We start from the raw sequence: 26,483 nt of genomic DNA, 5'->3' as shown, positions 1-26,483 counted from the left end.
CTCACCGAAATGTGGCTTTGTTAAATTATTTATAGCATCAATGATCGTCCCAAATAACAGCGTGTGCATTGTGTCACTTACAGGATGAACTGCGAGTAGAGTGCAGGAAATTCACAATGAGGACACATAGACCAGTCTTCTTTCAGCATATGACGACCCTATCATTGTGGCGATTAAGCGAAACAAAATACACAAGACGTGATTTTCGAGGAAGAAATTGTTCAAAGTGTTTGGTCAGCCCAATGAATGATAGCGCACACTCACTGTGGCGATGCAATAAGGCAGGTTGTTCTTGCACGAGATGCACAGCAGTTCATTCTGCGGAAGCTGGAAGCCACAGTACGGACACGGGGTAGTTTCCTCTTCCAACTCTGATGTATCTGGACGCCTAACCAGATTAAAGTCATGTATGAAGGAAGGAAAGATAGGTGACCACATGGTGTATCCCACTGAATATGGTGACAGATCATTCGTAGATGAGGTCAAAATAAGGCTTATGTAAAATAGTTCATTTTGATAATAATGATATAATCTCATTGTATGGGTTATTTTTTTACAATACATTTAATTAGGCTAATTTAACAAAAAAACATTTTAAATGGATAGACAACATTGTATTAGTATTTTTTTTTTTTTTTTAAACATTCACAATTTTACAGTACATTTAATTAGGCTAATTTAACGAAAACCATTTTAAATGGATATACAAAATTGTATTAGTATTTTTTTTTTTTTTAACATTCACAATTAACAATGATTGTGTTGTATTAATGAATAAAATATACACGAATGAATAAATTTTAATCAACCAATTTTAGAGTGAATGCAACAAATAATCCAGGACTCTTGACATGTACCGTAAAAACTATATGGGTCTGATTAAAGTGGGCTGTATGTACCCACTCTTGAGTTACTAGGTAGCTGCTTCATCTAGTGGTGAAGTTAGTAAGGTAAAGTTTAATCCCCCCCTTCATTCAAGACAAAACAAATTTCAAAAAGTAAAAAAAATAGATCAACATTTTGGCAACATTGAAATAAAACAAAGCAGCATGTATGCGTGTGCTTGCGTGTGGTATGTGAATTTAGTTGATGTCAGGAGAGTTGATCATGACGGTTGCTCACCGAACCATAGCCTCAATCTTCTTCCTGTAGTTCTGGTGTATCTCATTTCGGTACTCGGGGCGCATGAGCATGGCGGCAAAGCCAAAAGCGGAGTTCTTCAACCCGGCTCGATGACATTCAATGACCGCCGATGTCAGAATGGGCACAACATCTGTGGCAACACAACAGACAAGTGAGACCTTGGTAAAATATTTTTTTTTTTGGGGGGCAAAAATGAGCCAATTACAAATAATTTTATATCATTAATAATTTCATTTCAGGAGTAGAATTGAATGATCTGTTTAACAAACGATGTAGCTACGTGGCCAGTACCCTGAGGAGATGTTTCAGGCATTAAAAAAAAATAAAAATATGACTTAGGCCATTATTTTAGAGGGCGATATTAGGTTCACTGAAGACAGTCTATAGGTGTCACTGTGAATGGCTGTTTGTATATGTGCCCGGTGATTGACTGGCAATCAGGCCAGTCAATCAACCTTCCTCCAATAACCTTCCTCTAAACCCAAAGTCAGCTGGGATAGGCTCCAGCCCACCTGCAACCCTAAACAGGATAAGATGTTGAAATTGTGTCATGACTCACGTGCAGGAAACTTGCTGATATTTTTGCTGACACGGATGAGCATACGTGCCCCTTTAAGGTGATCTCTTCTCTTGATGTGGATCTGTATGGAAACACACTTTTTAATCTTTTTTTTTTGTCTTTATTGTCATTGTACAGTGAGAAGCAATAAAGCACTCAACTCAAATTTACCTTGGTTGGTGTGTATCAATTTCATATTTGTGTCTATTATATCACTAAAACCTGGCATTTGAACAGGGCTGTGTAGACTCCTTATATTCATTGTGTATAAACAAAACAACTGTGTATAACTATTAGGGGAGGCATATTATGTGTTCCACAAAAAAAAAAAAGCTACGACTCTAACTACCTTTCTATGAATACCATATGACCGCCAGAGACGGTGTTGAAACACTATGTAGACTTTTTTACATCTACTGTGTATATATATATATATATATATATATATATATATATGTAATATGAGTTAAACAGCTAAATCCAGTGAAAATTAGATCACATTTGCTTAGGTCTCAGGTTACAACCAATCACAGTTCAACTTCAGAAAACAGGTGAGCTCTGATTGGTTGTTGCCTGAGCCCTGTTCAACTGTGATGTCATCTTTAGTCGACAGCAAGTGGCAAAATGTCCGCCCCCTGAGATGGATAAAAACGCCTGGATAACTCTTAATTCCACAAATGTAATATTAATCAGAATGTCATGACTCCAGAAAAAAAAAAAGAATGTCATGTTTAGACTAGTGAGGTCACATATTATTGTCAAGAAATTATTAAGGTTGACTTCTCCTTTAATGGAACAATCTATTTATTATTTTGATATTCAGAATGTTTTTCTTCATTACAGAGACAGAATTGTGAACTCAAAAGAGTCAAATAAGTTTACAATAAACCTATTTCACAAAAAATATTTTATTGTTTTTTCTGGCTATCAATTTTACAAATGCATGTCTAACAAAGCTATTTGTTTTATCAACACTCACTTTTCCCAGCAGGTAGGAGTGCAGAATCATCAGGTTAGTAGCCATTTCTGCAGGAATCTTTATCTTGTGGGCCTGCAGTTGTGTGTACATGCTGAACAGCACGTTATGAGAGCTACGATAGTTACCTGATAGAGACACACAAAAAAACACAGTGTATTATGATGCAATGGTAGGTAAAAAGTTGTTGGGGTGGAAGGGATCCTACCTGCATTCTGCTCCTCCCTAGCGATGATGATGGCAGTGCGAGCGGCCTCCCTGTACTGCTGTAGTGCCATGTAGAGTCGGAACAGGTACTTGGCATCCTCAAAATTAAAACCACAAAAAATTTAAAACATGCTTAAAACATTTATTATAATCCCACATTCAGACATTGCTGAGGCAGAAACTATTTTCTGATAGTTGCTTCTAAATGAAAGAGCAGACACATAATACAGTAGTTTTTGTAATTGTTCTATAGTTGCTGTGTAATTGGAGTAATTAAAATAAAAGCATTATTTATTATCTTTGTAAAGGGCATTGATGAATCAGCTCTTGTGCTTTATCTCATTCAACTCAGGGAGCATATATAAACAGTTTAGGCTGGAATCGTCACAATAAAATATTAAATGTTACAACGTCATGTAATCATCACCTTTGGGATGCCGTCGCTCTCTCCCATGAGGTATTCTATTAGCAAATTAGTCAGGGAGGTGTCTTTGGCTTGACCCACCTGTTAGTAAACACACACATAATGTACATGATTTTTTAATGTTGATAACACTGATTTTGCACCACATGTGATCACTCACTGTCTCAATGGCCATGTCCAGAGCCAGACTGTCTTCCGTATTAGGACACTTTAGGAAGTGCTTCAATGCCTGAGGGAGAGAACAAGAGAAGTTGATGCTTTAGCCAAGTGATTACTGAGAGAAATTATCCAAATGTAACTGGTAATTAACTGGTCAGAAATGATTTTCAAGATTTAGGACAAATGTTCTGTTTAAGGTTCTGTTTGTTCAGTGACACTCAGAACAATTAAACACTCATCCACTAGGTGGCGGAAGGTACAATTAACCAGTCAACCATCCACAGTGACGAAAGAGAGCTCCTACTCTGCTGTATTGTCCACACTTTTGAAAGAATTTCCCAGCTTGCAGGTGGTTCTTCTCTGCCTCAAAGTAGAGAGCGATGCTCTGATAGTCCTCCAGTGTTGCATCAGAACCTGGTGAACACACAGCAGCGGCCGTGTGCATTTGTTATTTTTGCATTAGTCAACACAACAAATAGGGCAAAACTTGCAAGAGTTGATAGTCGCAGACCGATTATGTCCGCGTAGACCTCCATCTGTCTGTGCTGCTGCGCTAGCTGGAAAGCTTCATCGTTGCACTGAGACAGCACCAGGAAGTGGATGGCCGAGCCGTAGTCATTCAACGACAAGAAGAATCTGCAAAGACACAAACTCCAAATCAGATCTGCAAGTTTTTTTGTTTTGTTTTTACAAGAAATAAACCTATTGGTAAAAGTGAGTGTTATCTTTTTGTCTAGGCAGACATTTTGACCCAACTTTTGTATTGAATCTCAGTATGCAGGTGTACTTTACCAAACACTCTTTTGTCCCACCTGGCCACCATCTTTGCTCCTTCAATGCTCTGTGTCTCTCTGACAATGCGAACAGCACCTTCTGGGTTTTTCAGGTGATCCAGCAGCACGCGAGTCACATTGTCCCAGTCTTTAGCGCTCCCATAGGCTTGTGCTGCCTCCTTATAACTGATGAACACAATCATTTACGTTGGTTTCGAGGATTTTTTTTTCTCACTCAAAAAGTCTTGATTTCATTAGATACGTCAAGAAGAACCTACTTCCCATCCGCCTCTTTGGTCTTAGCATACTGCAGGTGGATCTTGGAAGAGGTGACATTAGGCAGCAACTCTCCCACCTTTGCCCTAAAAGAGTTGTTTCAAGGTTGACAACTGAAGGACACATTCAGGGTCTGAGTGCTGGTGTTTTCGGGCCTCATCTCACCAGTTTTTGCAGCGAATATAAACCGATGCTGCCTTGTCGTAGCACTGTCCTTTTTCATAGAGCTGAGCAGCTTCAGAGAATTGCTATGAATTAAAAACAACAATATAATACATACACAAAAATAACACAGGCGTTTAGATACACAACCGACACTAAAATCCAACTCTTACCTTCATACTTTCCAGTATGGCTGCACATTCTTTCTTAAGGACTCTACTTGGGTGCTGAATAGCCAGTGCCACTCCTCTCCTGATGTCACCCATCCGAATGGCCATCCTGGCTACACCTGCTTGGCATACCTCATCATGTTCCTGGAACTGCAACGCGGAGGAAAGGATAGTAAGAAAATAGTGGACCAGAAAGTACAACATTCATTAATAATAATAATAAAAAGAAGAAGAAGAAAAATAACAATAACAATAACAATAATAATAATAATAATAATAATGATAATGATAATGATAATGATAATGATAATGATAATGATAATAATAATAATAATAATAATAATAATTATAATAATAATAATAATAACTACAGTGTCATTTTTATCCAAACCAGACAATGTTTCTTCCTCACCAAATTATACTATTGACTAATGGGGTACCATGTGAGCATATAATAGTACTGCTCCAAAGAAAATAATGATCAGTTTTTGCTTTACACTATTACAAAGTTATTAATTTCCCAATATGTTCATTATTGTGCTTAAACGGTTATACAATATTGCATGCTGAGAGCTGTTCCTCCTCATTCTGACTCTCATGGAAAGGCATTCACTTCACACTTCATTATGACACCAAACTGCAAACCTCAACCAATAAAGATAACAAATTGTATTATATAACAAATTATTCTTTTTAAATATTGCTTCAGGGTCAGGAGTATTGGAGCCAATCCCAGCTGACTTTGGTCAAGAGGCAGACTAAACCCTGAACTGGTTCGCATTTACATTCACAGTACACCCCCTAAGGACAATCCACTGTCGTCAGTTTATGAAAGGTGAGAATAAACCGGAGTATAAAAAAAACATAAACATGCAGGCATGGGGAGAGAGAACATGCTAACTCCACACAGGAAGGCCAACCTCAGTATGTATGTAAGTATATACACACAGAAAAAAAATGCAAAAACGTAACTAAAATGTACTCATCTCCTTATTTTGTCATAACAGAGAATTAATCTTTTGCACTCACTTTATTATTATGAGTCATGCCTTTCTCATAGTGCGCCAGAGCGTTCATGTAGTCTCCACTAGAGGGTAAGAGAGAGAAGAGAGAGAGACAGACAGAGTGAGAACCAAATGATGCGTGAGATCAAACATTTCAGATGAAAACAGGATTAGGAATGGTCTGGCTGTGTATCTACATAAACTCCAGATGAACGGCATATTCTTTGGACAGAAATGGAATCTGGTCTTCTGCTAATCCCTTGGCTAACTTCAGAGCGCTGTCCCAGTGCAGCAGGTCTCTCCTCATCTACAAAATAAACACAATTCAATTTACAACAAGTTAGCTTAGAATATTTATGCCCAAAAACCGTGTGTGTATAGCTCACTTCCAGGGCAGCGATGGGGCAGCTTGAGGCCAGATAGAGGTCCTGAGCAAGACAAAAGTCCTCCAGGAACATAGCCAAATGACCTGCAAGTAAGTTATTATCCTCAATGCCCTATGAACGGGAAAAAAATAATTAATGTTTCTTCATGATTCCACATATTTCATACTTCAATTACTAGAAACGCCAAAGATACTTGTCAAGCAATGCCCAAACCTCCACCACTCATAGTTGTACCTGGACGGCCTGAAGCGACATCACCATGCCCACATTGCCACTCATGCGGTAGAAGTGAATGGCCAGCTCGACCTCCATGTGAACCAGACAGGCTTTGCCAGTCTCTGCCTTGTTGGCCTCATTGCCCTCAGTCGAGCACAGATCCCAGGCTTCATAAAACCTGAGGAGGGGCGCAAGCGCACACAAGTCAGAATTCACCAACTGCTGTCTTTGTAAAAAGAAAAGACTAAAAACACTTGAGAAATACACACAAGGTAAACAGGAAAGTTAATCAAATCCCCGTGCAGGGTGTTTTTAGATATTTAAAACTCATAAGGAACATTTAGGGACCAGTGTCAACACTAACTAGAAATATATAAAAAATACAAATCTGGTTAGCAGAGTTAACAGGGAGACTTCTTGCTCTGACATGAAACAACGAACATTTGAAAGAAAATTATGAAAGCTGGTAGTGTCAAGAAATCAAAGCTCTCCAATCAAAAGCAGCAGGCCTAACTAACCTCTTAAGCTGGAGGGCCTGCGTAAGCTGTTTGCCCAGATCTGGCTGTGACCCAGACGGTGTGTTTGTTGAGTGTTCAAGGAAGGAGTGTGTGCTCAGAGCCACTTCACTGATCTTGCCGCTCTCCGTCTGGCACGTCAGCACGCCGTTGTAGAGCAGCAAAGGCTTGTGGGAGGAGAGAAGTGGAGTGCTTCCAACTAACACCACTCGTGGGCCTAGGTGACCAGGCGGAGACGTGAAATATAAATTAAAAGGACAGCTCTGTTGATATGGTCACTAGTCAATCACATGATCACTCTGAACGGCATTAACCACTACATTACATATGCCTACACCTAAAACAAAATAACAACAATAAAAAGTGTTTCAAGTGAAAGTCAACCTTAAACATTTCTTGACCATAATATGTTATATGTGACCTCACTAGTCTAAACATGACATCCTGATTGATACTACATTTGTGGAATATGAGTTATGGAGCAAAATCCAGCCATTTTTATCCATTTCAGGGGGCGGCCATTTTGCCACTTGCTGTTGACTGAAGATGACATCACAGTTGCTCAGACAATGAGCAATCACAGCTCACCTGTTTTCTGAAGCTGTGCTGTGAGCAAAAGGCCGCCTTCTGATATTGATAAAAACTGCTGGATTTTGCTCATATTTGACTCATATTCCACTAACGCAATATTTACCAAAATACTGTATTTAGACTAGTGGGGCTGCATAGAACATATTATTGTCCAAAAAAATTTGGGGGGCATTTCCTTACCATATATAGTGGTTTTATGCACAGCGTAAGTATAGACTTTGTCATCGTCGAAAGCTACAAACACTACTCTGTCAGCGTGCCAGTTGTCCCACAGCACTCCAGTGATGGTCGGGGAGAAGTTCGGTAGCTCAAGGCACAAATCGGCTGCCTGGAACGACACACGAACGCCCAAATTTGAGCAGGGAAGGCCACACAGAGAAACTGAACAAAACATCAGAGTTTAAAATAAAGAGATTTTACTTTGAAAAATCAGGCGCATCCGCATGTTCCTCTTGTCAAACAACTCATCTCGGTTACATGATAGGTAAGTGAAAAAGTAGGCCCAGAAGCTAGCAAAAAATAATTGAAAAGCAAACGTCTTTGGAAAGCTTCTGTTTAAAGGGGAAGGATCAAATGATGACACAGAAGGAAAAGTGCCCGCAAATTCCAAACAATGAAAGCTGCATTTTAGAGACAATATCAGAAGTTTATCGCTACAGGTGATTCTCATGGACCAAGCCAAGCCCATTCTGCGTAATACGTGGCAACAGGTTTACAAATGCAGCAATGAAGTCTTCAAAACTGCCCAAAAAAAATACCTTGCTTCCATTTCCAACGCCAAACCTTTGTGAGACGGGATTTTCTGTAAACCCTGAATCTCAGAACTGTGAGACACACATCCTAACCACTAGGCCCACCACGCGGCCAAAACTATAGCTATTAAATGATTTTTATGGGAAAAAAGCTATAGGTCAAAATGGTCATCGTTTTCAAGTCACGTTAAAATGGTTCATTTTTGAACCACTTTTGGCACCAATGCCTTGATGTACCAACTAGGGCTTGGTATTGATTCTAATTTCCTAAATTAATTAAATTTTGATTCACAACAGTTCGATTCAATTTAGTTTTTTCCCCGACTCGATTTTATTTACTTCAATTAAATCTCCACAAACATTAAATCCCAAATTAAATTCTGCGGAGGCAGTAACTGGTTAAAAGCTTATTCATGAAAGTAATATTATGATCACTTAAGTATTACACAAACATTGACATCACCAAGGATGAGATGAAAAATTTTCATAACTCTAATTCAATAACTATGAAAATAAATAAAAAGATTCTGAATTGTCTTAACCCCTGGGCGTTATTTTATTTTGAAATGGCTTGGTCAGAACCAACAAAAAGCCAAAAAATGGTCAAATAACGCCCAGGGGTTAGTGCAATAAGTCAGGTCTTTAACAAAATACTTTTAAATCCATTGGAACAGTAAATTTCAAGAAAACAGTAAGATGCAAAAATAATAATAAATCAGCCTTTAAAATTCGATTTTCTTATGCATTTATGGGAAAAAGAGATATAAAAATAATCAATTTGTGGTTTTATGAATAGATATCAGACCCGAAAAAGGAAATCGATATAATATCAATTATTCGTTTTTTTAAACCCAGCCCTAGAATCTACCAAGTGTTTGTGGGAAGGTTAACAATCGACTATTACTTGTAACAATGGAAATAGAAAAGGAAGAACATGTTGTTTCTAAAATGTTCAGCCAATCACAAGTATGTCAATCATTGTAAACACTGCATGTACTCACACTTGAAAGGGTGAGTAGGAAGCCACTCTTCTTGTCATCAATAAAGACCAACCGTGTGCCGTTCACGTCGGGGAAAACTTTACTCACTGCCACAGCGTGGCTATAAGTGCTGACAGTTTCCCAATCCTCCACTAGGACGCACACAACGTTGCCTAACTGGAAGAGCAGCAGAAGAATACAAGAAATGCAGTGAACGGACATTGAAACAGGAATCATACAAGTTTTCTTTTCTAAATGCAGATAAATGAAACATGAGTCTTACATCGGTGCCGTAGTAGAGGAAGTCGGCGGTGAGGGCGTGGCAAAGGATACGACCTTTTCTGTCATCATCTGGGAACAACTTCATCTGTTTTCTCTCCTCCTGCTCACTGCCATCGATCTACAAGACAAACAAAGGTAACATGCATGGATTTTTTTATTTATTTTTTGTAACAAGCTAATGAGCTAATAGGCATAGTCCGCAAATAGTCGTGACTTACCATGTGCAGTTGCACTTTCCCATCAAACAATGCTGCAGCATATTTTGCATTAAGGCACATGTTGGCAACCGTCCCGAAGTACTCGATCTCCTTCAGTTTGGTAAAAGCTAAACATAAATAGTCCAGTAAAACAAATTGCGTGAAGTGATTTGACTTAATGAATGACACACACCAGGTTCTTGTTCAAGCGGTGCATAGAACCAGGCTTTGTTGTTCATCCCAACAGCAACGTGGAAGGGTCCCACAGCAATGAAAGTTGGTTCGACTTCCACTTGAATGGTCACAGGAGGTACCTGCAAAACAATGGAGTTATTAAGACGCACAGTTGAGTCTAGTGAGGAGTCTCGTTTAGTGAACTGAAGTGGCATCAAAAGCAACACTTGACCAAATAATATGAGTTCATTTTTACCGCAGCCTTTGTTCAGTCAGTTTTGGGTTCCAGCAATGCAAGTCCTCACCCCATAGTTTGACACTGTGACCTCCAGCAGAGACGTAAGGTAAGCCAGTCTGGTTCCGTAGCTGTCCCCCAGAATCGGAAGCTTTGTGAGGAAGACGTGAAGAGTGCCTTTCTGTGTGGATACTGCCAGCAGTTGGCCATCATCCGTCCAATTTAGCTGGTCCAGACCTGAGCAGACAAGAGTCAAAGAGACGTTGTTGGCATGGTTGGTAAATTTCAAACTACTGTATAGCAGGAAACGTCCTCACCTTTCGTCTCATCCTCCAGCTGAATCACATTGCTAATGTATTTGAGGTCAGAGAGATCATGGATCTTTATGCTGCAATGTATACAGAAATTTAATTTGTTTCATTTTTGACCACTTAGTTGTTACCTCTATTAAACTGTACATACCTATTGTCTCCACAAGACGCCGCCTTGTTTAATGCTGAGGAGATGGCTACACTGTTAAGACTGTCTTTGTGATTCCGGGCCTGGCAGAGCTCATGCCCAATCTCTCTGATGTGAGTAGAAATGACCACAAAGTATCCGTGCGAGAAGCCGATCAGTATATACCCATCACCAAACCTGATGGAATAAAAAAAAATCCCAGAGAATATTTGTCATGTGTCTTTTGCAATAATGATAATAATAATAATACAGAATTATAGTGTGTATTTTTTAATACTCAAAGACACTGTGTAAGGTTCATCGTGTGTGTGTGTGTGTGTGTGTGTGTGTGTGTGTGTGTGTGTGTGTGTGTGTGTGTGTGTGTGTGTGTGTGTGTGTGTGTGCTGTACCAGCGATAAGAGACGATGCGCCCGTAACTGGCTTCAAATGCCAGCTCATACCAGTCGTCTGTATTGGTGACGCTGAAAAGGACCAGGATTTTCTTTTCCACGCAGACACTCACCTACAGTAAAAATGCCAGTAAGTATAATATGCAATGTAATTCTATAATATAGGAATATAGGGCCTGGATGATTATCGGCGCCGATATTGGGCATTTTGACCACTATCGATATCGACCTTTTTTTTTTAAAATAATCTCACAGCTGATAAAAGGTAAATCTAAACCCATTTTAATATCAGGGAACTAGTATTCATTCATTCAAATTTTCAGTTAACATTATAAGAGATGCTGCTGACACTGGGAACCTTCTGAACCTTTTGTTTTTGTTCGACATTAAAACAAAGAAATGTGAAAGTTTAAGATTTGAGGTATTTTTAAATTTTCGGGAAAAAAATATTTACTGTAGAAAACTATAGAGAGCTATGGTATTTACTTGTTTAAGTTTCCATTTCACTTTTTAAGACGTACTAATTACCTTGGGAGAGCCCTGAACATTTTGCTAGAAATTGAAAAGAATGTCTATTGTCTAAGATAAAAAAAAAAAAGGCTACATTTTGAAATGTTTGAAAAATTGTTCAATTAACATATTGTAAGACATTACAACAGTCAAGATTGGCATTTTTTTTTAAAATGTTGACGCTAATAATATATGAATGAATATCGGCTCCAAATATCGGTTATCAGCCTCCTTACTACTAATAATTGACATCGGTGTTAAGATGAGACATCTTTACTGACAGACTCAAGTCCATTAAAACAAACAAACAAACAATAAAGCAAAACACAAAAAGCCCAACACAGTGGTATAGACACACAAGAAATTAACCCTTGGTTTAAAAAACATACTGTTCTTATCGGTCTATCTCTACCATAAAACACACGGCACTTTGCTCAAAACAATGCAAGTGGTGTAAGAAAGTGTGCCTAAACACACTCACAGTGTTCTCTCCTTGTGAAGTCCTTTCACTTGTCTTCATCATAGAAAAGTAAATGTCTGCAGGTGCGCCGCGCAGTTTTATCTACAACAAAGACATGTCATCTTAGTACAGTGTTTCTACATGTGGTTACTATGATCTGATGATACCCGTATTTCCCGCACACAGGTAGAGCACCTGTAAATGATGACTCACCCATACGTGCAACTGACAATGTGGTTTTTTTTGTGTTGCATGTGACTTACCTCTCGGATGGTGTCCCCCTCTTGATTGCTGATGCTCAGATTGTTGTCATCGCAGCCAAGAGCCAGTAGATTCTGAGCATTCCAGCAGCCACAGGTGATTTTTTTGGTATGTTTGCCTACAAATGCACGATGAACAGAGTTGAAAGAAAATCACACAAAGTGAGTTGAAATGATGAAAATGATCATGCTTGTTATGTCATGTACCTAATATTGGGATCTTGTGTGAGGTCTGCTGATTGTAGATTAACAGGTTTCCTTTGGCAGTCCCAGCTGCCAGCAGGGGGCCCGTTTTTGACCACACGATGAGAGAAATATGATCTCTGTCAGGGAAAATGCTTTATTTTTTATTCATTCCACCTCCAAAATTGGTTTGTTTGTCTGAGCAACTTTGGTAATACTGCTAGTAAATGTTTAGTATTAAATATACAGTAAAAAAATATATATATATTTTTTAAATCTCCACTAGCTTTGTTGTTTTATTTGCCATTACTACATTCTAGTTAATTATATGTAGTTATTATCGCAAGACTTTTGCAACATATTGAATGCAAGTATACTCCTACCTCATTCCACTGTCTATCTTGGATGTTTTATTGACACTGGCATCCCAAAGGTATATGGAGCTGGATTTTGCTGCTATCACTGCCAAAATGTCCCCATCCTTGTCCCAGTCCATCCCCACACAGCGTCTAAATGAGTGAGGGAAAAATAAAATAAGCAATTATTTCAACAATAAAAACATCTTTGCTCTCAATTGTTTATGCCCGACACGTACCCAGGAAGGCTGATTTCAGTCAACTTGTATCCATGGCGATCAAATATTTTCACTGAGCTGTCTTGTCTGTTGGGTTGCATACAACGCATTGTGCACGTGGGGTTAGTCAGGTCAAATGTTGGATTTAAAGAAGGCTCCATTTTCACTCACCCTGCAACAGCTATATAATTTCCAAGGGATTTCTGCCACTTGTACAATAACTTCGAGCCCATCCAAGCATTGTCTACGAGGGTGAAAATGCTCTGTGGACACAAAAAAAAAAGACATGTGGCTCCAATAAATTCAATGCATTTCAACAGACACAAGTCACACAACATATCAAACATATTTTCACTCGCTCAGGAAATTGTATGGCAGGCAAATAACCTAATCTTTTTTACTGTGCATCTTGTACATAAAGTGTAGAAGAATAAATACTTGTTGAGCACAAGCAAATTATAAAATTACAAGAAATGTACTAATCCATTAGCTGTGTAATGTACTATACACTTGATTAATTTAACAAGAAGCTGATATGAAAAAGCAGTTTTACATGTCAAAATGTTTTATAAAGTTTCGATAGCTAATTAGCACTGCCGTTAGCAAGTTGCTAGCTAAGTGAAGACATATTCATCCCTTTGAACTCAATGATGTTAAGCAACTCAAAAATAAAACAAATATATATTTACGTAATACCAACCTTCATCTTGATGAGATTAGATACTTGATGTTCTGTTCTGTTCGATGCGTGCAGCGGTTTGATGCCACAATGTTTTTACCTCGTTTAAAATTATTTTCAGTATACGTTTGAAAAGAGATTAATTACTGTACTGGGCAGACACGTGGTGAAAGAATAAGTTTGTGGAAGACGTGTATGTGTGAATTTGCAGACTCCAAAGCGTCTGGAACAGAAGTCATAGCAACAGTCCTTAGCCAATCAAAATCTTTCATAGATCGCTTCCGGTTTTGTAAACCGGATTTGAGGGAGTTCGCTTGCCTTATGTTCCGAGTAGGAACATGAAAGGGGAAATAAAATATTTTTCAAGTTGTATTGATGGAGAAAATAATTTCTGTGCGGTTACAGTCTGTGTACAACTTGAGCTCTAACAGTCGTTACTGTCACGCGGAAGACTGGAAAGTAGTTCGATTCCACCAAGGGAGAGTTTCTTTCTTTCGTTCGTTCGTTCGTTCTTTCTTTCTTTCTTTTATTATTATCATTTTTAGTTACAATTTCTCACGAAAGAGGCATTATGTCCTACAGGTATAACTTTTTTACGTCGGTCAGGAGGGCATAACGTTACATTCAGCATAGTGATGGGTGATTTTGTATTTATTTATATATTTAATAATAATAATAATAATAATAATAATACCGAAATGTATGTGTGCGTGTGCCTGTACCCAAATTAAACACATGGAAATAACTGACCATTTAATAATTTTAATGCGTTCGTTTGGTTCATAACATATTATTGATAACACATTACTTGCTTTTTATAAAGGATGTAAAAAATAAAACATAAAAATAAATGTGAATTTACGATAAATATAAATTAATGTAACCCCAAAATGACCTCTAGGGATTCTAGGATTGCTACCGCACACAGGAAAAATATATATTTGATTTACAACAAGGCACTTCGCTAAGGGCTTCATCAGGTTGCTCATGTTTGATAAGATACGAAGATAACTTGCAAAAAAAACGTAAAAAATACAATGTAAAAGTTAGAGCCAAAGGGAACTATACATTAATTAAAACAGCATGAAAATATTTATTGCAATGAAGAACTGTAATGATAAAAGAATCAATGTAAAAGTCAGAAGAGAGGAAACTGGAATTCTTGCGAACAACCTACTATACTTAACTGACAACCCATAGGATACAAATATAAACAATATAGAATACTAAATATGAGTATATATGCAAATACCGCAGGCCAACAACAATCAAAGAGCGCTAGCTACAAATACGAACGAAATGCATTGAAACCAGGTGTCTCCAAAGAGTTAAGTGTGTAAATCCCTTTTGTGTAAATCGATATATCAATACCACAGAATCAATAGGCCCAACACTACCCAACATTAATATTCCAATTTGCTTAATTGTGAGACAGTTGCGCTAACCGATAGATCAGCGTGTGCCAGTTTTTAATGAGCAAAGTCATATTTTACATTTGCACACTACCTAACAAAAATGTCACAAAAAGTATGACTAAGTAGTAGTATGATAATGTCTCAATTACTCACACAACCTACTCAATATGAAATCTGACATACTGGCAAGAAGCCTGCGTGACTTCTGTTGTATGAATAGCAACGTGGAAACATAGGTAGCTGGCATAGAAAGACAACATATACTGTACATTATTTATAGTAAAACTAAGTGAAACTGATAATGGCACACTTGTGTGTTAGAGCAGTGGTCCTCAACCCTGATCCTCAGGGACCGGTATCCAGCCTGTTTTCCATGTCTCCCACAGCCAACACAGGTGGAGATCGTTATCAGCCTTCTCCAGAGATTGCTGATTAGCTGATGATATGAATCACCTGTGTTGGCTGTGGGAGGCATGGAAAACAGGCTGGATACCGGTCCTCGAGGACCACTGTGTTAGAGGACCCTGGTTGGAAACACCGAACTGGGTTACCATGCCATTGAAACAATCATGATTGATCACATTTGAGCAAAATAATATACAGTATTCATGAAAGTGCGATGGCTCAAAAGATGACCCTTCTTGTGTATGTTTAAAAATAAAATGTTACTTTGATGTCATCAACTTTCTATCATTGACGTACAGTACAGTATTTTAGTGTAGTTCAGTATAGTATAGTAAGTATAGTATGCTATTCAGAATTCTATTAGCTTGCTGAAATAACCAATCGGGGTAAGACAACAGTTGCTGTGCCCCACCTCCACTGGGCACATGACCTCTAACTCTGCCTGAGGGGTATATATATCTTGGGAAGAGGAGGGGTGGCCCCTTGCAGCCAAAATGAAGTCTCTGGTCCATGTGTGCTGCGTTCTGGCTCTGCTGGCTCTGTCTGCTGCAGGTATGGCTGAGAGGCTTTGGTGTCTGTGCTGTAACATGTCAGTGCAGCTGTGCTTGACGCATGTGAAGTATGATTTGTAGTGCAGCATTCATGAGGATTGGGTGAGGGAAAGTGAGAAAGTGCTTATACTGTATACTGTAACAGAATGACTACACAATAGGTGTGTGGTTTTAGTGTGGACACAAAATGATTGCTCGGGAAGCACAGTGAACCAACATGCTGGACCTTTTGGACTATTTTCTCCAGTGGTCAAAAGATAATGTGAAAAAAATATAAAGATATGAATCATAGGAATTAATCCTACATAAAACGTTTGTAGAATACTGATGACGTGCAGTTTGGAGCTTTGAGGGTATAACATGGAAATGTCAGTCTGAGGTGGGACACCAGCTGATGGAAAATGTTCTGCCTGCTGTTCATTCTCATTTCTCTGGAGAGACACAGCTGACAGATTGATTTAGGCTCGCTACATATACACAACCACGCACACTCACTTGAAACACCAATTAATCACGATGAAATAAGTTATTTCGCAACTGAATCTGTTTTCTTCTGTTTTTCATTTATTCTTTTTAGATGTTACAATATGATAATGACATTGATTCTATTAAGTACAGTACATCAGAACTAGCTATAAAGAGAATTATGTGCAATTGGTTTGTGTTTTCAACTTCATGAGGATATCCTTGTGTGCCCTTCAATAGGTTCATTTTGGACCCAGCAAACAGCTGTAGTCACACGTCAGGCATTTGTCAGGCTGAATCGTCACCAGATACTCGGCTCACTGATCTCTTTGTGGCTTTCCACAATCCATAGATGTCTTTATTAAATGAATATGCACACAGATACATTCACTTTGAGGTCATATGTCAATTCAATAGTATTTGATTATTGTGAAGTTTAGATAAATCTCAGTGTCTATGATGTAAAGTTGTTAATGTGTCATTCCGGCTTCAAGTGCCTACAACAGACAAGCTAAAGCACTTGTAGGATGAAAATACACTGTATAGATTTGCTTGCAATAATATGTGTATCAAATCCCTAGCAAGTGTGTTGAGGTTTGAAGTAATCGCAAAATTCTGTGAATGGCGGGATGAACAGAAATAGGCTACATGATTACATCAATTGTAATAAACTGGAAATCTGCTAAATTTTACGTTGTCGGGGGGCTTCAGTTTAATCTTGGCTACTGAAGTTTGATGTACGTATACAGTCTATTTATTATGTAAAAGATACACCAAATAATAATAAGAACATTTGAAAATACTGTTGCCATCAATTTGCAGGCAGTGTGGTGGCCTATAGTGGTGGCTAGCATGTTTGCCTCACATTATAGAGAGGTTGTGGGTCCGAATCTTACCTCATTTTTAATTCCCATTAACTATACTATTGATTCACTTGGAAACTGTCAAATATATTTTCAAACATTCCATGGACGTTAATTTACAACCATTTTGTAAGTCCATGCATGGAATTAGGTTTATTAAATCATGACTCATCCACACTCATATTTTGCTGCTAAACAGAAGTCACAACACCTCATCTAAAAAAAAAAAAGAAGAAGAAAATCACAAATATACCTCCTTCTTTTCACCACGAGTCATTCTGGACCTATTTCTGCAACAGAAAGGTGACTTTCAGCTCCAAGGCATGTCTCACAACACTTCACGTTTCACCCAGACCTCCGCACAACATCAACATAGTGCAGGAGTTGACCAAGGAACCCTTAAACAGACACTTGCTGACATTTGTGGAACACCTAAGACACGCCTCCTTGTATTATGTGCGACAATAAAGGCAACACAGTGGCAATACACATTGAACATGCGACATTTGACGCATGAACTTGAATGATGACAATCTCAAAAGAGCGTGATAAAATAGTAAAGCACATCATCTGCAATAAATAGCTTAATATGTGATTCAGCATCTTAAAATAGATGGCGTGAATGGGGGATTATTGCAAGAGTGAGGGTGCTGCTTGCATCATAGTACAGATAAACCTCATAAACCAAACCCATGAACTCAAACTAGCAAATACTGTAGGTAGCTTTGTTTTTTATTATTAAGAATTTAAAGATTATTATGACTTTACATCTTCAAAGCAAGGCAAATAAGCCATCTGAGCCAATATGAACAAAAGTAAGACTGTAACACAAATAAAACAATAACAAAATAGAGTCACAATAGTGCCATTTTCTAGTCAAGTTACTGTTGTGTCGACTTGTGTGGTGTAACAATCTTAAAAGGGACACAATTACTATGTCTCTGATATGCTTTTATCAAAATAAAACAAGGATCAAGAATTATAGCACACCCTTTTTCTTGTTTTGCTGAAATCTGTCTATTTGGGACGTTGGGCCATTCTCATGCAAGTGGCCAATAGTGAGTTGGACTTTTGTTACCGTGATTACTGGGGCTGGGGTGTATAGGCTGCATGTTGTCATCCCCGCATAACATCAGGCATGATCTTGCCGACGAGTGTGAGAGTGTGCTGGATCTCCTGTGTGTTTGTTCCAGCAGCTGTTTTTATTGGCCTCTTCTTCCGCATCACTCATGTGCGGCAGTCAGATGTTTGCTACTATTGCAGAAGTTAAGCCTGGTGTATGAAATAGGGATGTAACAAAAAAACGGCATTATCATGATATCGCGATATTAAAACTGCCACAATATTGTCGTCGTCATGTCACAATATTAAAAGCAGCACCATCTGTTACAAAAAGTCAAGTTGATTTCCATTTGTGTAGTTCTAGCACCCTCTGGTGGCTACTTTTTTTTGGTGCAGTTTAATTTTCTTAAGGCATGTTTTAGCCCTTCTATATTTAAAATCCACGAGATGGATGGGAACGTAATATACTTGTGAACCGAGTCAATAAGTGCCTCAATATTAGGTGTTATTGTAGATTGTAGGTTGTTTGTATGCATTGCTGTTATGTACAAAAGCACAATATGGTGCTTTTTTTTTAGTATGAACTCTTTTTTTTTTTTTTACAATATTGTGACCTTTTTTTATGTCGCCAACCTCCCCACAATATCGTAATAATTATCGTATCATGAGCTTCATATCGTGAGAATATCGTATTGGGATTTGGATATCGTTACATCCCTACCACCAAATATACAATAGACTCAAGCCATCACTTGAAAGTGGCTTTGCCTAGCTAATTATGTCATGAGTGTGGTCACTCAATATGGATGGCAGTTATGTGAATTAGCCTCACTGTTTCAAAACAGTGTAGCAGAAATGCACAACGGCTTGCTCAAACACATCTTTAGATACAGGCAAATTATATATTGCATACTTGATGTGTTGTCAGAAACACAACAATTTATATGTAAGCACTTACAAAGGCAAAACAATGTTAATGTTTGTAAGATCAGATATCCTTTTTAAAATAATTGATGCACAGAACTCAACAAAGCCAATACTTCTTGTTTAGGTTTGAGAAGCTCAAAGACAAATGTGTAAAAAGATAAATGAAATTAAAAAAACTGTGCCAGTTGCTTATGCCCGTCGTCATTTTTCACTGTCTCCACCTTGTAATGTGAACTGTACACATACTAAATAGCTGCCGCACATAAGAATGTGCTCTACTGTGTGTTCACACGAGTAGGCGGATAAAATTAAATAGTGGTTGTGACCTTGAAAGTAACTGTTTACTTTGAGTTAATTTAAATTTAAATTATTATCTCTGAAAATCAATCAAAACTTAGTAGGCCGAATTTATAGCCTTTATATCGGATCTTATTAGATTATACAGGCGTACCTAATATTGTGGGCTGTGTGTTAGTGTATGTGTTCCTCAATCAATTTCAATAAAATATCATGTAATTAAATGAAAAGCCAACATTCATACACAATGTATACAACAATTTGCTGTATGGCAATGAGGATGGAAAACAGCATGTGTTATGTGTTGTTTGCAAAAAAATTACACTTCAACATGTCAACAATAACACTTAGATAACATGAACTCTTTTCTTCTTTACTTTTGTGGTTTGGTGCCAGGATCATCCATCCCTGATGAAGACCCACTGGTGCCTGTACGGCTCCAGGAGCCAGAGAGAAACCTCTTCTCCTGTGGATGTGGCACAGCAGAGGAGCATACCAGCCAGAGTTCGTCCAATGACACGCCGGCCCCAGAGAGGCCCATGTGTCAACCTTGTACTCCCAAACCGTCTGCGTCTGAAGAAGAGTCAGCCTCACCTTCACAGGGTGACAAAGAACCAGCTGAGATAGCACAAACTGAACCTTCCACTGTTGAGGAACCAAGCAATGGAGAAGAAGAAGAAGCTGTTCTCCAAAACGCAGTACAGGAGAACCAAGAGGAGGTGGCATCTGCTGAACATGAGGCATCCATTGCAGAGGAAATTAACGAGAAGGAAGCAGTTGGCGAGGTTGTATCTTCTGCAGGAGAGTTTATGGATGAGGAAGGCAAAAGTGAAGACACAGAAGATGAAGTGCCAAAAGATGAAGCAGTTATCCCTCACGGTGCCGATTTAGAAGAGGAGGAACTGCTCCAGGAAACAGAAGAGGAGACGCAGGAGGGAGAAATAGCTGGGGAGGAAATTGGCCCAGAAGGTGCTGAATCAGAGCCAGAAAACATTCTTGAAATGAGTGCTGAGTCTGCGGAGCCAAATGTGACATCTAAACCTGAAGCACATTATGACACTGAAACCGAGGTGATATCAGAACCTGAATCCGATTATAACGGTGAACGAGAAGTTTTGTCAGAATCTGAAGAAGAACATGATGCTGACCCAGAAATGATATCAGCCCCTGAAACAATATATGACACTGAAACAGAGGTGATATCAGAACCTGAATCCGATTATAACGGTGAACGAGAAGTTTTGTCAGAATCTGAAGAAGAACATGCTGCTGACCCAGAAATGAGATCAGCCCCTGAAGCAATCTATGACACTGAAACGGAGGTGATATCAGAACCTGAAGCAGAAAATGAAGCGGAACCAGAGGCGATATCAGAATATGAAGTTGAACCTGAAAGGATATCGGAACCTGACGAGAAACGTGCTACTGAAACGGAAGTGATTTCAGAACATGAATCAGAATTTGAAGCTGAACCGGAAGTGATATTAGCACCTGAAGCTGAATATGAAGCTGAAGCAGAAGTGGTCTCAGAACCTGAATCTCGATTTGAAGCTGAACTGGAAGCAATGTCAGCACTTGAAGCAGAATATAAAGCTGAGCCAGAAGTGTTGTCAGAACCCGAGGAAGAAACACCAAATGTTACAAATAATGACTTAGAAGGAGATGTCCCAAAACTTGCACTTGTTTCTGGGCCGGAAACATTTTCAAAGCCTGAAGCAGAACCAGAAGTAATTCCTGAAATACAGGTCGTTGAAGAAGTCACACAGGAGTCTGTTGAGGAAGCAACAGTAGAAGATCTTGGAGAAGAAACATCTGAAGTGGCTCATAAGGTGGAGGACACTCTGGTGGAGGTCGAGGAGTCTGCACAGACCAACGGTACTACAAGAAAAACAAAGGATGTCATATACTCATACAACATACTTGTACAATAGACCTAACATGAAAGACATTTTTAAAACACTTATTTGCAACTGCAATTAATGCAACGAACTGTAAATGAAATGTAAAAGGTCATGGCACTTAAAAGATCTTTCTCAGCTTCCAGGCTTTCTTTCCCAGGCATGTCAATACCACTGAATATGACACTGTGTGTGGCTGAAGAGGAATTAGCAACAACCTCTGGTACAGAAATAAACAGACCAAAATAGCAAAGGAAGCGAATAGACTGATAGATGTGCTACAGCATGATATAATAGTCAAGCCTGTTCAGTTGGAAGCATTGGGGATCACATTCACAAAATGAATGTGTTGTTTGAGAAAAAAAGGGTTTAAAACATAATCATCCAAAGCACGAATACCCACAATTCTTTATAATGTCATAAATTAATTAACAAGTTTTCACGATATGACTGACAGTCTGCTCTGCCAATAAGGGAAAACAAATGAAGGTCCAGCAATGAGGGACCGCTCCCATATTGAGGACACACTGAGATTGGCTGCTGCTGAACCCTCAGCTCAGGTGACAGGTAAGGGAGTAAATTAAATTTTCAACCTGAAATACAATAGAGAAAAGTAAAATGTCAACAGAATGCACTGTAGCCCATTCCCCAAAATGTCTCCTTCCCACTTTTGACCTGTCATGTTCTCAATCTCAACTACGTTTGTCTCCAGCTGCAATGAAGAAGTTACTGAACATCTATCAAACAGCCATCAAACCGATGGAACAAGCCTTCAAGTACAATGAACTCAGGCAGCACGAAGTCACAGGTTAAATCACACAGACTGTGTCACACTTCTGCTGCGTATCAATTCATATCTGAGCCAAGATAGGTTGCGCCTACATCTTGATTGTGAATGATCAAAGATTATGGCCACAAGATGGCACAAGAAATCAGGGCAGGGAGGTTCTGAAAACTCGGGAGCTTCATGATTTTTATTTTCAGCAACTGAATTTGTGAAGTGAGCCACGTGCTGTCTGTCAATCCAAATCTGGTATAGTTGTCTTTCCTTACAAACTGTAGAGGGGGAAATCGCTTCTAAACCCATGGTTTTGTTCCTTGGACCCTGGAGTGTGGGCAAGTCCTCCATGATCAACTACCTGCTGGGTCTTCATGACACCTCACAAGAATTATATACAGGTAAGAGCATTTGGTTCACCTTCCTATTACTTGTACGTTAGTTTATCAGAAACAGCAATTAACTCCCTGGGTCAATTTGACCCGTCATATAAAATGTCGGACTCAAAAAAAACAAAATCTAAATATAGTTGGTTAGAATCACTAAACTGATTTCTTTAATAAATAAATAAATAAAAAGGTAATGGGTCAATTTGACCCGCTGCATAACAGGAGGGTTAAATGTATTTTCCCAAAATAGTCCTGCATGTGTTTATCAAGGAGTTTTATGTTGACTATTTTGCAGTTAACACAGATATAACTTATAAGCATGAGCTTAGGCGAGTACTGATACCACGTATCAGTATCGGGCCAATACCTGGCCTTATTTCAAGGTATCGATACTCGCGGCGGCAACTGATCTTGTGACCATTTTATGATCAGGAACTAGAAAATTTTAATTAGAAGAACAGAAATTCACCATTAATTTCATGTAATTTAAAGGAAAAAATGTTATATTGGGATGTATAGACCTTTCTTTGAAATTATTCATTTTTTGGGGATGAAATTTTATCTATCAAAAGCACTGGTGATATTGGTATCGGTGACTACTCAAGGGTTGAGTACTCGTACTGGGATCGATCTGAAAAAAAAAAGAGTAGTGTCGACCATCCCTACGAATTAGTATTAGTTTATACTTTTTTTCTTTTTTTATACATGAAGCTAATTTAAATTCACACTGGTAACAAAGTGGAAGGTTAACTGCCTTGCTCAGGGGAAGGGAACTATGCTTTCCTAAGAACGCAGTCCCAACATCCATATTTTGGTCCACACTTGTTTTGTTTTCTTATATATGTTACCCGGAACTACTGGAACACTTCCATATTGCAAGTAAAACTATAGAGCTGATATGCCAAAGCTCAGCGATCCTTATGTTCTGTTTACCTTTCCATCAGGTGCTGAACCCACAACCTCTGAGTATACTGTAATAATGCATGGCGAGAAGTATCGCACCATAGAGGGCATCGTTATGGCAGCCGACAGTTTGCGTTCCTTCTCGCCTTTGGAGAAGTTTGGCCAGGGCTTCCTGGAAAGGCTGGTGGGCTATGAGATGCCCCACAAGCTTCTGGAGAGGGTCACAATTGTTGATACTCCTGGCATCATTGAGAACCGCAAACAGCAGGAAAGAGGTAAGTTATTTTAGTGGTTCTCTACTGGTGGCTCACGTACACATTTTGGGTGGGTCGTGGGTAGCTTGTAAGAATTTCCAGACGTTCCTCATTTTTTGAACGGATTTGCGCAGCGCCATACAAAAATATATTGTCACATGGCACAAGCAGGCTTTTTACACTAATCGTAATCATTATAGGGGAAGTCAACTCAACAATTTTCATAACAATAATAGCCCCATCCATCCATTTTATTAACCGCTTATCTCTCACAAGGGTCGCTGGGGTGCTGGAGCCTATCCCAGGTGGCTTGGGGCAGTAGGTGGGGTACACCCTGAACTGGTTGCCAGACAATCCAGGGAATAATAGCCCCACTATAGTCTAAAAATTGTATTCTGAATAATATTGTGTTTGTGGAATATGAATTAAGCAACGAAATCCACTCAATTTTATCCATCACAGGGGGCGGCCATTTTGCCATTGCTGTCGACTGAAAATTACATTAGCTCAGACTTCAGGTAACAACAGATCATGGCTCACCTGTTGGCTCACCTGAGGTTGGTCATTTGACGTTCAGAAGCTGAGCCGTGATTGGTTGTTACCTGAGCTCTCAGCAATTTTGATGTGATTTTCCGTCTCAACAGCAAGAGGCAAAATGGCAGCTCGCTGAGATGGATAAAAACAGGTGGATTTTTCTGCTTAATTCAAAGTCCACAAACACAATATTAATAAGAATGCCATGTTTAAAATAGTTTAGACAACATATTATTGTAAAGAAAACATTTGGCTTTACTTCCCCTTAAGACTGATAAAACATTTACTGTTCCTAAAAAGGATGCAAACTGCATCAATCCATTCCATTGTAAAGCGCTATATAAATCCCATGCATTATTATTATTATTATTATTATTATTATTATTATTGGTGTTGCACTTTCCTAACAGCAAAGGAACAGAGCTGAGATATAAATTACATTTTTTTTTTTTTTATTGTATTCATTTTTATACATGCAGTTCTGTCACGCTCAGGTGATTGTGATCTGAATTGCCTTCACTTATTCTGTTTAAAAATAGATGTATATTTTCAGAGGGTATTTTCAAAGTGGGTGGCAACATTGCAACAGTAGGGCAATGCGGATCCCAGGCTAACAACAGTTGAGACCTATTTGATGGACTCGTCTCGTTTTGCAACTTCTTGTTGTAAAACAGACATCAAAATTCATCTGAGAACTTACAGCCATTCGTTTGTCTTCGCCCCCATCAGGGTACCCTTACAACGAGGTGTGCCAGTGGTTCATTGACCGAGCTGATCTGATCTTCCTGGTTTTTGACCCCACCAAACTTGATGTGGGAGGAGAGCTGGAAATGCTCTTCCGGCAGATGAAGGGCCGTGAGTCCCAAATCCGCATCATCCTCAACAAGGCCGACAGTCTCACCACCCAGGACCTGATGAGGGTCTACGGAGCCCTGTTCTGGAGCATGGCGCCCCTCATCAATGCCACAGAACCTCCTCGGGTGTATGTGAGCTCTTTTTGGACTCAGGAATACGCAGTCGATACCAGCCGGGAGCTCTTTATGAAGGAAGAGACGTCTCTGTTGGAGGACTTGAACCAGGTATGACTTACAACAGTTCAACCTTGGCAAAGTCTTGCATCTGTCATTCTAGTTTAAAATGGTGGCTGGTTCTATTTAATCTCACACTTGCAGGTGATAGAGAACCAGATTGAAAACAAGATTGCCTTCATCCGGCAACATGGCATCCGAGTGCGCATTCACGCCCTCCTTGTTGACCGTTACCTCCAGACCTACCACGAAAAGCTGGGCTGGTTTGGTGATCCCTATGAGGTGTTTCATGACATTGTCACTGACCCAGACAAGTACTACATCTTCAAGTCCATTCTGGCCAAAACCAACGTCAGCAAGTTTGACCTGCCCAGTAAGGAGGCCTATCAAGATTTCTTTGGCGTGAATCCAGTGTCCAACTTCCAGCAGCTGTGCTACCACTGCAGCTGGACGGGTGGTTGCATGCTGGACCGTTTGGAGAAGGCCATTTCGTACGAGCTCCCGGCTTTGCTCATGAGCGTCGGCAAGGAGACGCTCGCTCCGGCAAAGCCTGCCCCCACACCTGCCAACCTACTTTCCGGCACTTGCGAGGGCCCCGAGTGTGAGGAGAAACCCAAAAATCGTTGGAGGAGGCAGTGAGACGGATGGGAATGGTGCAGAACGATGAATCGCAGCGGCAGATGGCGGCGGGTGCCTTGAGGCGGTTCTGCAAGAATCCTCACTGCTGTGATTCTCAAAACTGAACGTTGGGAGGAAAACAGAATGATAAAGAACATTTGTAATGATCTACAATGTCCACTTGGGTCATATGACCCCCAAAAATACAACTTACACTTTATTTATTCTGACTGAAATGACAAGTAAAAAGGATTTTCCCAATCAAAATTCATTAGTCTTAGAATAATGTTATATCATGCTGATAAAAATGTGTCCACCGTACAGCTGACCATTATTTGTGAAAACTTCAACAATTTTGTCTTGAGATAGAACAAAAAAATAAATTTCTAAACATTCACGTG

The 26,483-nt window shown here is 39.2% G+C and overlaps 2 protein-coding genes across 3 annotated transcripts in view; one reads left to right on the top strand and one right to left on the bottom strand.

Annotated features, from left to right (window-relative positions):
• wdr19 (WD repeat domain 19) overlaps positions 1 to 17,760 on the bottom strand; it is a 21,281-nt gene extending 3,521 nt beyond the window's left edge. The window contains exons 1-35 of one of the 2 annotated variants that reach the window (XM_077569918.1): positions 17,648 to 17,760; positions 13,188 to 13,279; positions 13,038 to 13,103; positions 12,826 to 12,951; positions 12,467 to 12,582; positions 12,263 to 12,378; positions 12,021 to 12,101; positions 11,030 to 11,142; positions 10,644 to 10,817; positions 10,499 to 10,569; positions 10,252 to 10,418; positions 9,966 to 10,086; positions 9,794 to 9,900; positions 9,577 to 9,693; positions 9,315 to 9,470; positions 7,742 to 7,889; positions 6,974 to 7,187; positions 6,474 to 6,633; positions 6,240 to 6,350; positions 6,051 to 6,160; positions 5,879 to 5,936; positions 4,853 to 4,999; positions 4,683 to 4,765; positions 4,520 to 4,603; positions 4,281 to 4,427; positions 3,980 to 4,104; positions 3,773 to 3,882; positions 3,470 to 3,538; positions 3,313 to 3,390; positions 2,887 to 2,983; positions 2,682 to 2,806; positions 1,703 to 1,784; positions 1,123 to 1,273; positions 265 to 388; positions 82 to 158 (exon numbers count right to left, since the gene is read on the bottom strand). In XM_077569918.1, coding sequence (XP_077426044.1) covers positions 82 to 158; positions 265 to 388; positions 1,123 to 1,273; positions 1,703 to 1,784; positions 2,682 to 2,806; positions 2,887 to 2,983; positions 3,313 to 3,390; positions 3,470 to 3,538; positions 3,773 to 3,882; positions 3,980 to 4,104; positions 4,281 to 4,427; positions 4,520 to 4,603; positions 4,683 to 4,765; positions 4,853 to 4,999; positions 5,879 to 5,936; positions 6,051 to 6,160; positions 6,240 to 6,350; positions 6,474 to 6,633; positions 6,974 to 7,187; positions 7,742 to 7,889; positions 9,315 to 9,470; positions 9,577 to 9,693; positions 9,794 to 9,900; positions 9,966 to 10,086; positions 10,252 to 10,418; positions 10,499 to 10,569; positions 10,644 to 10,817; positions 11,030 to 11,142; positions 12,021 to 12,101; positions 12,263 to 12,378; positions 12,467 to 12,582; positions 12,826 to 12,951; positions 13,038 to 13,103; positions 13,188 to 13,279; positions 17,648 to 17,671 — 3,947 coding nt within the window. In that variant the 5' untranslated portion in view covers positions 17,672 to 17,760. Of the gene's footprint in view, positions 1 to 81; positions 159 to 264; positions 389 to 1,122; positions 1,274 to 1,702; positions 1,785 to 2,681; positions 2,807 to 2,886; positions 2,984 to 3,312; positions 3,391 to 3,469; positions 3,539 to 3,772; positions 3,883 to 3,979; positions 4,105 to 4,280; positions 4,428 to 4,519; positions 4,604 to 4,682; positions 4,766 to 4,852; positions 5,000 to 5,878; positions 5,937 to 6,050; positions 6,161 to 6,239; positions 6,351 to 6,473; positions 6,634 to 6,973; positions 7,188 to 7,741; positions 7,890 to 9,314; positions 9,471 to 9,576; positions 9,694 to 9,793; positions 9,901 to 9,965; positions 10,087 to 10,251; positions 10,419 to 10,498; positions 10,570 to 10,643; positions 10,818 to 11,029; positions 11,143 to 12,020; positions 12,102 to 12,262; positions 12,379 to 12,466; positions 12,583 to 12,825; positions 12,952 to 13,037; positions 13,104 to 13,187; positions 13,280 to 13,716; positions 13,942 to 17,647 lie in introns of those variants that run through there. The other variant, XM_077569919.1, reaches the window with a different exon arrangement.
• LOC144054702 (uncharacterized) lies at positions 15,941 to 26,483 on the top strand. Its single transcript, XM_077569920.1, is given in 8 exon segments — positions 15,941 to 16,067; positions 20,077 to 21,555; positions 22,053 to 22,145; positions 22,291 to 22,386; positions 22,641 to 22,757; positions 23,690 to 23,923; positions 25,166 to 25,515; positions 25,609 to 26,483. Coding segments are annotated over 8 exon segments (2,991 nt in total). The 3' UTR covers positions 26,104 to 26,483.

This window comes from Vanacampus margaritifer, chromosome 7, assembly GCF_051991255.1.
Source record: "Vanacampus margaritifer isolate UIUO_Vmar chromosome 7, RoL_Vmar_1.0, whole genome shotgun sequence".
Classification (NCBI taxonomy): domain Eukaryota; kingdom Metazoa; phylum Chordata; class Actinopteri; order Syngnathiformes; family Syngnathidae; genus Vanacampus; species Vanacampus margaritifer.
Note: the sequence above shows the minus strand (reverse complement) of the source record. Positions and strands in the feature narration are given on the sequence as shown.